At 45.1% G+C, this 16,844-nt stretch overlaps 1 protein-coding gene across 2 annotated transcripts; it reads left to right on the top strand.

The window, feature by feature from the left end:
• The first annotated feature begins 45 nt into the window (after positions 1 to 45).
• On the top strand, positions 46 to 16,421 carry IRF2BP2 (interferon regulatory factor 2 binding protein 2). 2 transcript variants are annotated; one of them, XM_075126906.1, is made up of 3 exons: positions 46 to 375; positions 11,557 to 13,150; positions 13,715 to 16,421. In XM_075126906.1, the coding sequence occupies exons 2-3, from the start codon at positions 12,166 to 12,168 to the stop codon at positions 14,428 to 14,430; spliced, it is 1,701 nt and encodes a 566-aa protein (XP_074983007.1). In that variant the 5' UTR covers positions 46 to 375; positions 11,557 to 12,165; the 3' UTR covers positions 14,431 to 16,421. The 2 variants fall into 2 exon arrangements, with proteins under 2 accessions (XP_074983007.1, XP_048699791.2); XM_048843834.2 differs by lacking the exon at positions 46 to 375 and having other exon boundaries at positions 11,138 to 13,150.
• The last annotated feature ends 423 nt before the right edge of the window (positions 16,422 to 16,844 follow it).

The following is a 16,844-nucleotide window of genomic DNA, read 5'->3' as shown; positions in this document are numbered from 1 at the left end:
GGGGAAGAGGTGAAGTGGAGGCAGGGCCTGGGGCACAGCTGGGGGGAGCATCCCCTGGCACATTAGAAAGTCAGTGTCTATGCCAGCACACTAAAATGGTGAGGACCCTCGCCACTGGGATATTCTGATGTGGGTCTCTCTGTCTCTCCTGTTGAACCTGTTCCACTTTGGATAAACATTGAGCGTTGCAACACCTAAGTTCCTTTGTGGATCCGGGCCAGGGTGTATCGCGAATGAGGTGGAGGATTCCAGGAAGAGAAAAGAGTCTCATGGTGAAGACAACTGAATGCTGCCCTGGAGAACTGAATTCTATCACTGCTCCTGCCACAGTTACTATGTGATGCTGGGCAAACTACTTAAAAAAGCTTTTCACAGGTAATCACTAATTTTGTGTTCCTTATTTTCTGGGTATCCAACTTGGGACTCAAAGGTCTGCTTTGCAGAAGTGCTGAGCACTCACAGCTGCTGCTGAAGTGAATGGGAGTTGTCTTTTGAACATATGAAATGTATATGATGTTAAGTACTCAGAAAAATCAGGTACTAATTATCTCAAATTGGGCACCCAAATTTAATCTCTCTGCATCAGTACCCTCTCTGTAAAATGGGGACACCACCACCCAGGGGTGCCAGAATAGGGGAGGCCAATCGGGCCATGGCCCACCCACTTTTTACCGGCCATAAGGGCAAGCGACTAGGCAGAGGGGGCAGAGAGGAGCAAGTGGGGAGCAGGGTCTTGGGAGGAAGAGATGGCATGGGAGCAGGGCCTCAGGGGAAGGGGTGGTGTGAGGGAAGGGCCTCGGGGAAGGGGTGGGGCCTCGGGGGAAGGGGTGCCGCAGGAAGGAGGGGCCATGGTTTGGGCACCTGTGGTCCCCTCACCTTTAGGGATCTTCTGCCGCTCCTGACTCCCCTTCCTCACTTCACGGGGGTTTAATGTTTGTGAGGTAGTGAGATACTATAGTAGTGAGCACCATACAAAAGCCTATGACAAAGTTAATAATTCTGTGTTCAGAGCAGGATTTGAATAGTCTGCTGTAAATAAATCCTAGGGCCACATATTGAACAATTAGCAGAAAACAAATATTGAATAGCTGTTCATTAAGTGAACGCCCTCCATTCTATGCACTGAATAAAGCTGGGGTCCCAGGAACAGAATAGTATGTGATCATATAATTAAAGACTGAATCATAATCCATACACACAAGGAGCCAAATTAAGGTTGCACAGGCAACTTGAATTCTGGCATTTCCTATCTTTTGAATACTTGACTTTGCAGCCTTAATAATGTTCCTTTAACAGGTGTGTGTGCGGCATACTATATAATATGGGCTAAATCCCGCCCTAACTACTAATATAATATATAATATGGATAATATGGGCTAAATCCTGCTCTAGCTAGTGCAGGTGAGAGCAGAGATGCACACACTCTTTGCTCTCACCCGGAATTCTGGAGTCAGGATTCTTCTTGGCCAGTTGGGGCCTTGTGCTGTGGCGTGCACTTCATTGGGGAGAGTTTGTTGGAAAGGTAATCCAGCTGGAGGCCACAGGACTGGTGTTGGGATCGATGTGTATCACTCCCACACTTCTCATAGCCAGCTCATTTCAAAGTCCCTTTTGCCATACTGATCCCTGGATCAAGAAAGGGAGGATGTGTTACCATGGAATTGGCTGAATCCCTCTTCTTCGGGTGTGTCCCCCTCCAGAGATGGTTCCTTGGGATACTAATATTATGTAATTACACACAAAAATTCTAACTGAAGGCTGAGTCAGGCAGCAGCTATTACAGAGATGTTTCTGAGAAGCTCCAAACATTTTTTTATTTGGTCTGAATTTTTTTTCTTAATTATAATGTGTGCGGTGTTACATTTAGCAATACTAGTAACTGGTGGAGGGGAAGTAGATGACTCAGGGGATTGGTAATGAGATACACAGCCTTTCACCGTGTGTCAGCAATTCAAATCCAGCTCAGGTCATTAATGTTGAGACGTTATTGCCTTCTAAAGTTGTTTGATGCCCTGTGTGGAACGAGTTTGGTGGCATTAATCCACTTCCTCAGGTACAAAAATCCCCACCATAAAAAATGTCTCTACTCTGGCCTCCACTACAGTTTGCTACTCTTGATAGCAGTCTCTGAGGAAAAGCTAATGAATGAAAAGACATAGACACTGCACTACTCTCTCACCCTTACTGATCTTGGTAAATCACTGTGGAAATATGTGTCCACCATGTAGTTGTGTTACTGATACAAGGGTTCAGTCCTAAGGCTGTCAGCCTAGCGCTTTTCACCAGCACTTCTTTCTGCACCAGTCAAATGGCACGTTAAGCCCACTGAATAAAAGTGAATCCTGGAGCCTACCCTGCACACCTAATTCAATCCTCCACACAGTAAATATGAAGATGCTTTTGACGTACAGGTACTGAGGCTGCACAGACACTAATGCAAGGACAATCTGCGCACAGTCCTCCAGGCAAACCCAATATAGGGGGAAACAAGTGATGTGGAGAGTCCATCCTTGGTGACATAATCCTATAGCTAAAGCCCAGAACTGGGAGATCTGAGGGTTGGTTTTTTTACCAGTTCTGCCAAATACTCTGTGTTACCTTCAGTAAGTCATTTAATTTGCCTGTGCTTCCATTTCCTCATCTGTAAAATGAGACTAACACCTACATACCTGACAGGGTATTATGCAGCTAAGTTAACTGCATTATCTTTATTATTATGATATACTGGTAATGTGCAAAATATCATTAGTTATCATTATTAATTTTGCATGTATTAATTATAATTCCTATCAGTGGCCTCCTTACAGTGGTCAAAGTGAGCAAGAGTGCTTACTGTGGTGGTTTTTTTAAACTGGAAAAAGCATGATGGAAACAATGAAGTAGTAGCTGTTTTCAGAAGTTAGAAATATATCATGAAATGCCTTAACAGCTGAATATTTTTACCTATCATAGTTGCACACATTATGTAATATTACTGAAGGAGAACAGGGATAACAATTCTGTCTTTTAAATTTATTTTGTCTATTTGACAGCACTTCAAGTAAAATTTTTAAGAGTATCTAATTGATTTAGAAGTCTAAGCCTCACTTTAAAAAGTGAGTTGGGCACTTAGGCCCAAATCCTCTACGTATGTAAGCAGTGCTTAATGTGTAATGAAAGAGGTATTGGGGCTCAAGCAATTTTTTTACATTCATAATTAATGCAGCAAACCCAGAGGTGCCAGGACTATGAACTGCCAAGCCTAGATGTGCCATGGCTCAGCCTGGCAAGCCCTGGCACAACTTAAGCACTGTATGTAAGTGTCTAACTCCCATTGATTTCAATGGGTAGAGAGAGACCAACATTTAAACAAATAGAAAAATGTGATTGTAAAACCACAAAAAAATTGGCAGGGAGAAACAAGGCCAAGGTTAGTACCTGAAACTATCCTTAACTTTTCTTTTAATTGGACTAGATTTCAAGCTGATGGTGGTCCCTTTAAAGGTTTAAATTGCTGTACTCTGTGCAGTGTTTGAGTCTGCCCATATACAGAGGCCAATGGGGAGGAACATGTTCATTCTAGCTGGTCTGGTGTGGAGCTGACAACCAGCTCAACTTCACTGCTTCAGGGGGACATTTTGGAAATACTGGAACCTCCACACTGCAAACAGCGTTAATGGTTCTGGCACAAGCCTTGAGAGGGTTTTGGCCTTGGCTCAGGTATTTTAGACTTTTATTATATGTGAGGGTCTCTGTTCAAAAAGGTTTCAGAGGAACAGCCGTGTTAGTCTGTATTCGCAAAAAGAAAAGGAGTACTTGTGGCACCTTAGAGACTAACCAATTTATTTGAGCATGAGCTTTCGTGAGCTACAGCTCACTTCATCAGATGTATACCGTGGAAACTGCAGCAGACTTTATATATACACAGAGAATATGAAACAATACCTCCTCCCACCCCACTGTCCTGCTGGTAATAGCTTATCTAAAGTGATCATCAGGTGGGCCATTTCCAGCACAAATCCAGGTTTTCTCACCCAGGAGAGTGAATTTGTGTGGGGGGGTGGAGGGTGAGAAAACCTGGATTTGTGCTGGAAATGGCCCACCTGATGATCACTTTAGATAAGCTATTACCAGCAGGACAGTGGGGTGGGAGGAGGTATTGTTTCATATTCTCTGTGTATATATAAAGTCTGCTGCAGTTTCCACGGTATACATCTGATGAAGTGAGCTGTAGCTCACGAAAGCTCATGCTCAAATAAATTGGTTAGTCTCTAAGGTGCCACAAGTACTCCTTTTCTGTTCAAAAAGGATCCACATGGACAAAGTGTTGCAAAGCCTGAAATCTCCACAACACTTTAGGAACGTACTGGCATAAACTGCTCCTGGATATTGTATTTGTGTTGGTCGAGCATAATCAGCTTTTATATTTGTCCCTGACTGCCATTAAATGGATGCTGTCTTTTCCTTTCAATAATTTCATGTCCTACATAGTATTTTGACAAAGGATAGGGTGTAGGCTTGGGACAAAGATTAATTGTTTGTTAGTTGTATTCAGGCCAAACTTGGAGTTCTTAACAAAAAAAAAATTGCGCCTGCCAAATGATAATCTTACTTCTGTGTTTTGGTCTCAGTTTGTAACAGGCTTCCTGTGAAATTCTTGTCCTTTTTCCATTTTCTGTGGGGCATTTAGTAGCCTATTGAACTAATGTGGGTATAAAGCAATGAACACAGCTACAGCTATGTCATAGAGGGGTCACAAATTCCATGACTTCCTGTTTATTTTTAAAAGGGGTCACTGGGGTCACCGTTGTCCCTCCACCCCTCACATCAGGAAATCCAAAGCCAGGGTACACTCCATCCGCTTTCAGATCTCAACAAATCCTATTTGTTGATTGCATTTTTGGATGCAGAGGAGCAAGGCGAAGTGTAAGGATAAGAGAATGTGACATTCCCTATTTATCAATCTGAGAAAAACTGTTAGAAGTTTGACTTATCAATTGTCCTCATTTCTGGCACCTGGAAACATTGCTCATAAGTCTCTATTTTTAATTGGATTGTAGTAACCTCTGAACTTCTCTAATATTTTCATAATCCTGTCCCTTCCTGGCAAGACACATTGTAAATATCTGTTGCAGCTGACTCTCTAACACAGAGGAATAAGGTCATTTTGCTAGATTTTTCAACTGTGCTACTTGAAAATGAAAAAAGTCAGCTGCTGGATTAAAAACAAAATTAATTAAAAGGTTTAACATTTTCCATTCTCTCCAACAAACGCATTTTGCTCTTACAAATTTTGCTGCAGACTACCTCAGCAGGCGCACAGTAGTCTGCTATACATTGCAGGATTGGGTATTTAGTTTTTTTACATTGTATCTCCCTGAAAATTAGCATACTCATATATATGCATGAATACTTTTTTAAAGGAAAAATCATAAAAAAAATTAATAAACCATAAAAAAATCATAACAAAATAAGGAAAGACTTAGCATCTCCATATTTCAGGCCTTATCTGTGGACAAGTGGCGTATCAAGGCCTTCCTGATGTTTCCTTTTCATAAATGTCTTGCAAACATGGTATCCTATATCCACTAAGAAATTATTCCAAAAAAGTCCCTCATAGCAAGCTTCAAAGAGTCAATACCAGGGTTCCATATAAAGTAAAAAGCTGACATCAAACTTCTGTTTGGATTTTTTTCTGATTCTCTGACACATTTTCTTCCAAACTGAGCTAGTGTGATGACCTTAATCTCGTCTTTTGGCATTTTATTTTGTATCCAGCGTCTCCTTTAACTTCTGCTATACAATACATAGAAACATCCAACATAGTGATTATTAACAGCTTTTAAAAATATAAGCCTGATCCTGTAAACACACACACGTGCTTAATTTTAAGCACAAATAGTTCCATGGGAATCAATGGTAGTGTTCATGTTTGAAGATTAGCACGTGTGTTTAGGCCCTGATCCTGCAAACAGTTAAGATCACATGCGGCTTTAAATTCACTGGGACTACTCACATGCATAAAGTTACAAGCGCACATAAATGTTTGCAGGATGAAGGTCTCACTATGGGCCTATTCTAAAGCTCATTGAAGTAAATGGCAAGATTCCCACAAAGTGAGCTGTAGCTCACAAAAGCTTATGCTCAAATAAATTGGTTAGTCTCTAAGGTGCCACAGGTACTCCTTTTCTTTTTGAGAATACAGACTAACACGGCTGCTATTCTGAAACCACTGACTACAGCGGGCTTTGAATCAGGCCCTATGTCCTTGCTATGCTATTAGAAAAGGACATAATAAGATAAGACTTACTCTTGTCAGTACTTCCACTGAAGTCAGTGACTAAAGCTGGCAGGATGTGACCTAGATTTTACTTTCTAAAAATTTATTTTAAAAATCTCACAGGCATTTTGTGACACAGAGCAGCAAGTCCAGTGTGGCTATTTTAAGCTGCATCTTTGAATGTAGTACTTTTCATTTTAACCTTGGCTGTGCTGTTATTTTACCAAATTCAACTTCCCTCACAATGAGGCCCCTTCAGGACCGTTTGGCATTTGTCTCCGCAGTGGATGTTTCTTTTTCACTAGAAAAGTTTGCTGAAATGTTTCCTTAGGAATTAGTTTCAATTGAATGAACAGCATGTAACATTTGCTGCCTCACTAGTGCTGCAGCGTGAATTGTATATTTCAAAATTTGTAAATAGAAATGTTTGGGGGTTTTTTTTGTTTTTTTTTACAGAAGAACATGGTATTTTAAATGAAAAACAAAACTTCTAAGGTTTCTAAAATGGCCATCACAGCCTCTCTTCTAAGCAGAGTGAGTGGCCATCTATAGGCAAGTCCCTGTGGTTGCTTTAGCTTCTGAATCATTTGGCACATATCTTGCAGTACTTCAATAAGTAAATCACTTTTAAAGTAAGCTTACATTTACCTTTTTCTAATCCTTTCAAGCAACCTAGCACGTTCAAGAACACTGACATTTCTGCCTTGTTATTAAGTCAATGGGAGTTTTGGCTGCAAAGGTTGCCAACTTTCTAACTGTACAAAACCAAACACCCTTTCCCCGCCCCTTCTCCAAGGCTCCGCCCTGCTCAGTCCATCCCCCCTCCCTCTGTCACTTGCTCTCCCCCACCCACCCTCACTCGCTCCCTCATTTTCACCAGGCTGGGGAGGGTCCCTTTTCGACTGAGTGTTCTGGTTGAAAACCGGACACCTGGCAACCCTCGGGAATGGGCCTTAAGTTTTAAACTGAAGTACCTAGTTCTCACAAATGCAAAATAACTGCGTACCCAAAAATATGCATAAATTAAGGCTGTACTTTAATGTCAGGTTTTAGTTGGCCCAACTTGCGAGGCTCTACACTCAACTTGGTGGCATTTCTGTTTATTTGAGTAGTACATGAAAACTTTTGAACACAGCATTGGATCAATTACAAAATTTCAGAGAATATTTTAGTTCTCAATGGAGAGAACCCTATGGATTTTTAAATTCTGTATAGCTCAACAATTGATGGCACCCATTAACACCTTCCAGCATAACTATCACCCTCCCCATCACAGCTCTGCCCATCCTCCCAATACCACTTACCATGTTGACACTCTGCATTACATATCTCCCAGACAAATAGAAAAGAAATAATAATGGTGGGGAGAAGTTTGGAGCATGGAGGGAATGGGGGGCACACACAGCGCCTGACATGGAGGAGAGAATAGTAAACCCAGGTAGGGGGTGAAGGGGAAATGGGGGACAAAGGAGGAAGTGGGGGAAAAGAGGGAGGATGGTGCTTGACCTACAGTTATGAAGTGTGCACCCCCTAGTGGTGCAAACGAATAATTCAATTACGTCAGCAGAAACCACTGATGAAATAACAGTCTCACTATGCACAATTGAGGGTATATTGTTTTATAATGGGCCATATCCTGCTCACCATGCACCCACAGGCAGTCCTACTGAAATCAATTAAACTGTGAGTAAAGCAAGCCCTCAACAGTTCTCTGCAGGCAACATGGCATTACCACAAACCACCAGTAGGTGTCCACTAGCAGTAACGCTATTCTTCTATATAGTATTACAATAACATAACAATGGGTACTTTAGATAGATTAAGCCCAATGGGCTAGATTCTGTAAAAAAAAAAAAAAGAAAAAGAACTGAACATATCCTTTGTTTGACTTCCATACTAGTAAGGCCATGAAATGATCAGGTTTGGGGAGCTTATAGGACGTGATATAAAACCCACATTTTCTATTTAATCTAGACACTGTTTGAGGAAAATCGTGTTCAGCTTTTTCACGAGTGCTGTAATGTTTCTCTCCCATTTTTCCAGAGTTAACTGGAAGCGATAAAATGATAGTTAAAAACTTAAAATTGCTCATCTTGATTTTCCCAACAAGCTCTGGTTCTTATGGGGGGAAAGTAATCGCAATTTTGCCCTCCAGTTTAAAGCCTGCCACAGCTGAAAGGTTTGCTCTCCCCTCCCCCCCCCCCTTTACTAACACCGCAAACTGCTCATGATCGTAAATGCACAAACACTCGTTCTTGGCTCCCAACCAACATATATAAATACATGCAATTTTTCCTTCAAAGAACCTAGAGGCTAAGCAAGAGGGCAAAGGAGTACGTGACTAAAACATCCTAACTTCCTCTTTCATAAGTCATCACATGATGAAGTACAATTACAATTCCTGCCTTGTCTCTGCGAATCGCAGACGCATTGCCTCACCCTAGAAACCCTGCGCTCCTCTGCGAGTGTGTCGGCAGCAATTTCTGCAGCCGGGTTGGCAGGAATCCAATTTCAGTCTGGAGAGAAAGGGCAGTGGGTGGAAGGCAAAAACAAGGATCTGTTTACTTAGTATACATTGATAAAGCTTCTTTAGAAGGAAAAAAAAAGTACCTTTAAAAGAATTTGACACAGTATGAACGGGGAGCTGTTGTGAAGCAGAAAACAAGACGTGTTAACCCTTTTAGCCCCGGGGGGAAAAATCAGGACGGGAGTGTAGTCCAAAAATTAGCCATTTCATTGACAAGCTAACCTCAGGAAAGTCACTAGGGCTGGGCTCCTATACCCATGAAGTTGAAAATATTAACAGATGATTAATGGGAAACTAAAAGAAACTCTCTCCTTTTATGTGTGGGAGAGAGAGGGAGAGAGAGATCCTACAACTAGACCATGTTTTTGAATTTCGTTTATAGCTGACGGGGCAGCCCCAAAAGGGCAAGGTTTGGTTCGAGTGAATGTGCAAGGCGGTGTTTACATTACTCTTGCTTCACTCGGGAAGGATTTACGGGCGGGGAACGGCTTAACCCTTGAAGGGACAGATTGCATTACCTCGGGGGCAAGTGGCGTGTGTGAGGATCTGCGTTATCACCGGCTGCAACTGGTTCGGGAAGTATTACCCCTAGTTCCACGGTGTGTTCGGGGATGAGCGGCGTTGTATCAAAATCCTCGTTGCACTTGCACTGATGTGGGTGGGGGGAAGCGGGTTTTGCATCAACACCGGTTGCACGGCGCGCGCGCGCTGTAGGGGGGAATGACACTGTCGGAAGACGCATTAGCGAGCTGCACCGTTTCTGGAAATCCCCCAGAGCAGAATCATGCGGCGTTTGCATGAAAAAACGCTTCAGTTTTGGGATTAAATATCCTCTGTGTAATTTCAGAACAGGGTTTTTCATGTGACATAAGATCAACACAATTGTTTCTCCGAGGGTGGTTTATTTCCCCCCCTCCCCGCGCGCTTTTAAAAAAAAACCTTTCAAGGCACCTGGCATTTTCAACAGCAGCACGGTAGAAACCTTAGCAAGATTCCACCCCCCTGGCCAAGCCAGTAGGGGAGATCATATAATTTACACTCGCCTCGTCCAACAGAGCCAGCTCATTCCAGTCCAAAGAAGAAAGGTTGGGGGTGGGGTGTGTTGAGAGACAGCGGCCTACGGCGTTTGATTCTCGAAAAAGAAAAGAAAGAAAGTGGAGCTCGAAAACTTGACAGATAAGCTGAGCTTGACGATGGGGCGGGGGTGGGAGTCATTTCCCAAGCTTAACTCTGCAGTTGGATTAAAGCATTCGCTTGCAAATAGGGCAAGGACATGATATCTATTTACTTGTTCGCTTTGATGACATCGCACTAATTAGCTCCATGGAAATATCTTGTGTCCACGCTACGTATCGTGTATGTGGGCTGCAAAGGACAAAACATCAAAAAGCCCAGCTGGGTCTGTAATTACAAGTCAACCCCATGCCCTCCGCCAGTCGGTTCTGCAGTAACAAATCTCCCAACAGCAACATAGTCTGCAGTGGGAAATCAGCCTCATGCCAGCCTGTCTCAGTTACTGACCAGCGGTACGCCCGAGTAACAAAAGCCTCAGCTGGTTGTCAGTGCAAAGGGAGAGAGTACTACAGTATAGAATGCGGCTCATACACCCATTCCTGTGTACTGTACATGCTGCTCTTCTTGCTACGTTAAGTAAAAGTTAAGCCTGGCAGTGGGAGGGAGCTTTTAGAGCCCAGAAATAGCAGCAAGGGAGGCGGTACTTAGTGCTGTGACGGGGCATCGGCGGTGCTGGCTGTAGATTCTCTCTCTGAGTCTGTCCCTGGAATGTGCGTTTCGTTTAATAAGGTTTCAAGTGCCAATTGCATAGAGTCACGTCCCTCACCGAGTCTGCGCAAAGGGCGCAGCTGCAGCCCTGAAACAAAATGCGGACGTCAGAGGCTAGAGCTCAGCTTCCTCCATCCCTCCCTTAGTAACCTACATAACTCAGCAGCAGCACTGTGGGAATGGTGACCCAAAAGCAAGAGTTTGAGAGAACAGCTTCCACTTTGTTTACTCTGCACAATCACACACACAGCTCTCTCTATATATTTGGACTACTTCTGGGTTGAATGATGACTTCATGTGCAAATGACAAATGAACAGAACAACATCCCTTTCTCTTTTTGACTGGCTGCAATTGTCAGACGAGCTGTTTGGAATTCTCAGTGCGGAAGAAGGAAGGGAAAAAAATGTCCGCAGGTTGGGGAGGAGAGAGATTGTGTTTCTTTGCTAATCTGCACTAGAAAATGGAAGGGTTGTGGCTGCAAATGACAAGGAAACCTAGAATGTCCCATTTCCGAACCAAATGAAACAATTATTTACAAATCCAGAAGAGCTAAATAGCAATTGTATTTATAATGGTCTTCTACCTTGGCTAAGGCAATGAAAAAACAATCCTTATACATGTACAAGGAAATTACATTACTTAGCGCTTTCGATCTTCCAGGTGCTGTACACATAACTAACTCTCGCAACCCCCTGGCTGTTGGGTATTATTAACCCCTTTTAACAGAGGGAGGAAATTGGGAAAGTTGTGAAGTCAAAGGGATTGGGCCCGGAGTGATTTCCTCAAGGCCACGAAGCGAGTTAGCGTCAGAGGCAGGATTAGAACAAAGGTTAGATTAAATTCCAGCCAAAAATCAACCATCACAAAATTCATCCTATAAAATATTTTTTTAAATCAAGTAAGGTGGCATTGTTTTTGAAAACACTTTTGCTCAATAAAAAGATTTTTTTCAACCCTGCCTGACATAATTAGCACTTCTCTCCTCAGAGCACTTCACAAACACTTCCTAGGCTGCAAAGAAGATGGGGAAAGGAGCGAAAAGACCCCTATTTGCATCCCATTCACATGTGCAAGCCCTTGCCGCTCCCCCACCCTCGGCTGACTAGGAAGGAGCTGGCTATTCTTGCAGCTCTTGTTGTCTTGGGACTCTTGGCAGAAGTTCAAGGAGCAGCACCAGCAGCAGGCGGCCAAAGGAGAGGGCGCCCAGCGCGCAGGCGCTTCGAGGCACTGTCGAAGAATCGAGTCACTGGAGCAGAGCGCACAGGCGGCGGCTGCTGCTGCTGCTGCCGGAGTCCCCGCCCCAGAGCGAGCGCCCGGGCTGCAGTAGTGAGCGAGCGAGCGGGACAGGCGGAGTGAGCCGCGCGCTGGAGTAGGCAGCCGAGGGTGCAGCGACGGGGCTATGCGCTTTCCCGCGTCCCAGTGACTCCAGCCGGGAGGCGTCCGCGCCCAGGAGCCCGCTTGTTTGCAGGGGGCGGGCAATCGGCTGAAGATCCTGCGGCAGCTGCAAAGCCGGAGCCTGCCCGTTTGGTCTCCGGTTGCTGGAGGAGGAGGAGGAGGAGGACGCGCGGGGGGCGCTCGCTGCCCCTGGGCTGGGACATGTCGTCCGCGGCGGTGGCGGCTGCTTCCCGCAGGCAGTCGTGCTACCTGTGCGACCTGCCCCGCATGCCCTGGGCCATGATCTGGGACTTCACCGAGCCCGTCTGCCGGGGCTGCGTCAACTACGAGGGGGCCGACCGGGTGGAGTTCGTCATCGACACGGCGCGGCAGCTGAAGCGGGCTCACAGCTTCCAAGAGGGCCGGGCCCCGCCGCCGCCCCACGCCAAGCAGCCACCGCTCAGCGCTAAGGAGATCCTGGTGCAGCAGCAGCAGCAGCTGAACCACACAGCCGTGGCGGGCGACGCGGTGCCCCGGCCCCAGCCGCAGCCCCTGGAGCGCTACCCGCTGGCGGCCGCTGCCGCCGCCGCCGCCTCCGAGCGGCAGCCGCCCCGCCTGGGAGCCGAGTACGGCAGCAGCCGGCAGGTGAACGGGATCCTGGTGCCCAACGGGTTCCCCAAGCCCGAGGAGCCGCCCGAGCTGAACCGGCAGAGCCCGAACCCGCGGCGGACACACACGGTGCCGCCCACCCTGGTGCCGCTGATGAACGGAGCTTCCTTGTCCGCGCCCATCAGCATCAGCAGCCGGGCCGCCGCCGCCGCCTCGCTGGCCGCCATCTCAGGGGCGCCCGCCCCCATGCAGGTCTCCGTTTCCCAGCAGCAGCCGCCGCCGCCGGCGCCCGGGGAGCTGGGGCACAAGCGGCCCGGCTCGGTGTCCTCCAGCAGCAGCGGCGGCGGCGCGGGCGAGCACGAGAGCAAGGAGAAGCAGCCGCGGGGCTCGGCGGAGGAGCTGGGGGTCGAGGGCAAGGGCCGCGGGGGAGCGGAGCAGGAGTGGCTGGGCAAGCCCAAGACGGTGCGGGACACGCTGCTGGCGCTGCACCAGCACGGGGGCCACGCGGTGCCCTTTGAGAGCAAGTTCAAGAAGGAGCCCGGCATGGCTGGGAGCAGGCTGCTGGGGTACGAGAGCAACGGGGCCGTGGCCAAAGCAGGTGAGGGGGAAAGAGGGTGTCGCCCCCCCCCCCCCCCCATAGCCAACTCCGACCTCCTAACTCCACTTCCTGGTGCCTAACGCGGCACCGTTGCTTAGGCGGCAACGTGTTCATGTGCTGAAGCAGCACAACAGAGAGCTATGAGTCAGGGCTGGCGGGTAGACACTGACAGGGAGAGGGCTTTCCCTCCCTGCGACGTCCTCGCCATAGGAGCTGCAGTGAAGGCACCAGTAACCTTTTCGCCTACTAGCTGCGCTGTAGGGGTGTGCTTCTGCAGGTTGCATGCCTGCAAGTGGTGGGTGAGTGCGCACATGCACAAGTTGTATAGACCACACACACATACTTTGGCTGTGTGCCATGTTGTGTGTATGTATTTGCATACGTCATACTGTATAATTGGTATTTGTGTGCAATGCCCTGGCTGTGTATTCATTTAAAATGGAAGCCTTTTCAAGCTTGATGTGTGTAGCTGTAACTCCTTTATAGCTGCATTCATCTGATTGCTGCTTATTATTATTTTTTTTTCCTTACACATTTCTCCTCCCCATTCCTTTGTATTGCTAGGGGCTCGGGCAGCGAGGAAGAGGAAGCCTTCCCCAGAACCAGAAGGTGAAGCTGGACCGCCTAAGATCAATGGAGAGTCACAACCCTGGTTGCCAACCTCATCAGAAGGGATGAAAATGTCCATGACTGCTACGTCTTTCATGTCCCCACCACCACCAACTGCCTCGCCTCATTCCAACCGGACCACACCGCCTGAAGCAGCCCAGAATGGCCAGTCTCCTATGGCTGCGCTCATTTTAGTAGCAGACAATGCAGGGGGCAACCACTCCTCCAAAGATGCCAACCAAGTTCACTCCACCACCAGGAGGAATAGCAACAGCCCGCCCTCTCCGTCCTCTATGAACCAAAGAAGGCTGGGTCCAAGCAGGGAGGTGCCAAGTCAGGGGACAAACACTGCTGGGGGATTGGAGCCGGTGCATCCTGCCAGCCTCCCGGACTCGTCTCTAGCAGCCAGTGTTCCCTTGTGCTGCACCCTGTGCCACGAGCGCCTGGAAGACACCCATTTTGTTCAGTGTCCCTCAGTCCCTTCCCACAAGTTCTGCTTCCCTTGCTCCAGACAAAGCATCAAACAGCAAGGAGCTAGTGGTGAGGTGTATTGTCCCAGTGGGGAGAAATGCCCTCTGGTGGGCTCCAATGTCCCTTGGGCTTTCATGCAGGGGGAGATTGCGACCATTCTTGCAGGAGATGTGAAAGTGAAAAAAGAGAGAGACTCGTGACTTTTTCCAGTTCACAACCCAACATTACCTGTAACTAAAACTGCTTGAATTGTGTATATATCTATAAATATATATATATATATATATATATATATATCTCCAAGACAAGGGAAATGTAGACTTCATAAAACATGGCTGTATAATTTTGATTTTTTTGAATACATTGTGTTTCTATATTTTTTTGAAGACAAAAGGTATGTACTTAAAGGCATTTCCTCTTTTTGTTATTAGCAACTATTTGTTGTGCTTCCTTGGTGACAGTTACTGTTCAATGTAGGCTGTGACTTGCGCTGCTTTTTTTAGAGAGCACTTGGCAAACCAGAAATGCTTCTAGCTGTATTTGTATGCACTTGTTTCTTTTTAAAATGCCAAATACATTTTCTGACATTGTAAAGATCGCCTTACTGTCTGTGATTCCTTATTTTTGGGCCTTGCTCAGAGTAAAGCTGGATGTGTGCAGATTTGATATAAAATGGTAGTGGGGAAAAAAGACTGATAGGGTGAAATGGGATGTCACCATTACAGCTGAAAGGCAGGTGAATATTAGAAAGCACAAGTGGTTTCTTTCTGAAACATTGTTCTCTTGTTGCAAAAGCAAGTTTTTTAGACTGAGTCCAATTCCCCTCTGTTTCTAGAAGGAAGTTGCCTTCATAGTAGGATGTTGAGAGATGTTTGAGAGGCGCTGCTGAGTTAGGGATTTCTGGGTTGTTTGCCTTTTAGGAAAAAAAAGGCAAAGTTGACCACAGTTCACGTGATTGGTTGTAAGATTACAGAACTGCATTTATTCATTGATTACATAATGTTAATGCAGAATTTTGGTAATAAACTTAATTACTGTATTGGTGTATACACCAGTATAGCACTGCCATCTTTAAAGATCCATAGCTGTTTTAGTGCCACTCACATACTATTTATGCTTGGGGAAAACTAAAGTTGTGGGTTTTTTTGTTTTGTTTTTTTTTTAATTTGCACATAGTGCAGGTGGACTTTGAGTTTGCTTATGAGTTACTTATAGTACTGTTGGTATTGTTAACTATCTCTTACATCATATTTCCAGGTAGTGGCAGGTACAAGATGGTACAATGACAGAAGCAACTGAGGTGCTGCCAGGATTGCCTTCGGGCATTTCAGTGACAGCCCAAATGTGGGTGGAAGAAACCTGTAATCTCTGTTATGTGTGTTTTTTAAAACAAACCTAATACTACTTTTCTGAAAATGAAAAAATAAACTGGTGGAATGAAAGCAATTAGGGTTTCACAAAAGGGGCATGCCCCGCCTTTTTAACTACTTTGGAGTACTCTTTGTAAAGTCATTTCTTTTGATCAAGCTTCTGCATCAATCAGCAAGCAGACTTTTTTTTAATCAATAAATCATTACTAGAAATGGCTAAGTCTTATAGTGATGTTTTTGTGCTGTTTAGTTCATTAGCAACACTGCAAAAACCCTGATGTTTAGGTGTGTTTAACTTGGTCATAAACAATTGTTCTGGGCAGAAACACGACTACAAGTTCTCATCCCTGGGGCAAATAATATAATTTTTCCAATTTTTTTAGGGAAAAAAAATCTGTTCAACTAACTTTAACAGTTTGGGATGCTTTTTAATCTAGTGTTATGATCATATTCAGGCTGCTATTTAATGCAGAGTAGATCGTTTGGGGAAGATGTTTTTTAATGGTCATTATTAATATTTGAAACTCAGAACTGCACATCCATAGTCATTTTTTTATTAAGTGTTTCAATGAGCACACCACTAACATGTTTCTTATTACAGGTCAATGTAATATTAAATACAGACTTGCATGGTAAACCAATTCATTGAGTCAATATTACGCTTTAAAATTATACCTATAGTTCAGATTGGTGTCTTATGTAAACATGCAGACAAGTTGGAAAAAAACGCACATATATACAACTGTAAAGGATACTTTGGAACACTATGGTCTCTGTAAATGTGTATTTAGCACTTTATTAAAAAATGGATTTCAAGCCGATAGATGGTAACAAGTTCTTCAGAGTTGTTTGGCATAGTAACTCATAGTATGGAGTGCGTATGCTTTTGATAAAATGATATCCCTACTAAAAACTGCATGAAATGATTGCTCTGCTGTGTTGGCCAACTGTTCACCTTTGAGCACCTTGACGTGAGGTGGGAAGGTAACTTTTCCCGCTACTCAAGCATATCCTGCTTCCTGGTCTGACTGACATTTTTGTGGCTCTCCAAGGAGACCTTTCACTTAATCTTTTATCTGGAGGAAGTGTGTCAGTATATTGTGGCCCAACAGCATCTTTGGACTTATTCTTTAAAGTAGTTCAAAGGGTGGGAATTCTCAGGCCTTGTTGTACTAGGTGATGGTACACAGACAACACAGGTGAAAAAGAAATGTCAAAAAGTTACTATACCTGTTCTGACATCT

The sequence above is a fragment of the Caretta caretta genome, chromosome 3, assembly GCF_965140235.1.
Source record: "Caretta caretta isolate rCarCar2 chromosome 3, rCarCar1.hap1, whole genome shotgun sequence".
Classification (NCBI taxonomy): domain Eukaryota; kingdom Metazoa; phylum Chordata; order Testudines; family Cheloniidae; genus Caretta; species Caretta caretta.
This window is presented reverse-complemented; position numbering and strand designations above follow the sequence as displayed.

Bases quoted from the DNA above. Each gene is read 5' to 3' on its own strand.
- IRF2BP2 (XM_075126906.1), top strand. From the start codon at position 12,166: ATGTCGTCCGCGGCGGTGGCGGCTGCTTCCCGCAGGCAGTCGTGCTAC. The intron at 13,151-13,714 runs GTGAGGGGGAAA...TTGTATTGCTAG, and splicing joins CGGGGCCGTGGCCAAAGCAG to GGGCTCGGGCAGCGAGGAAG.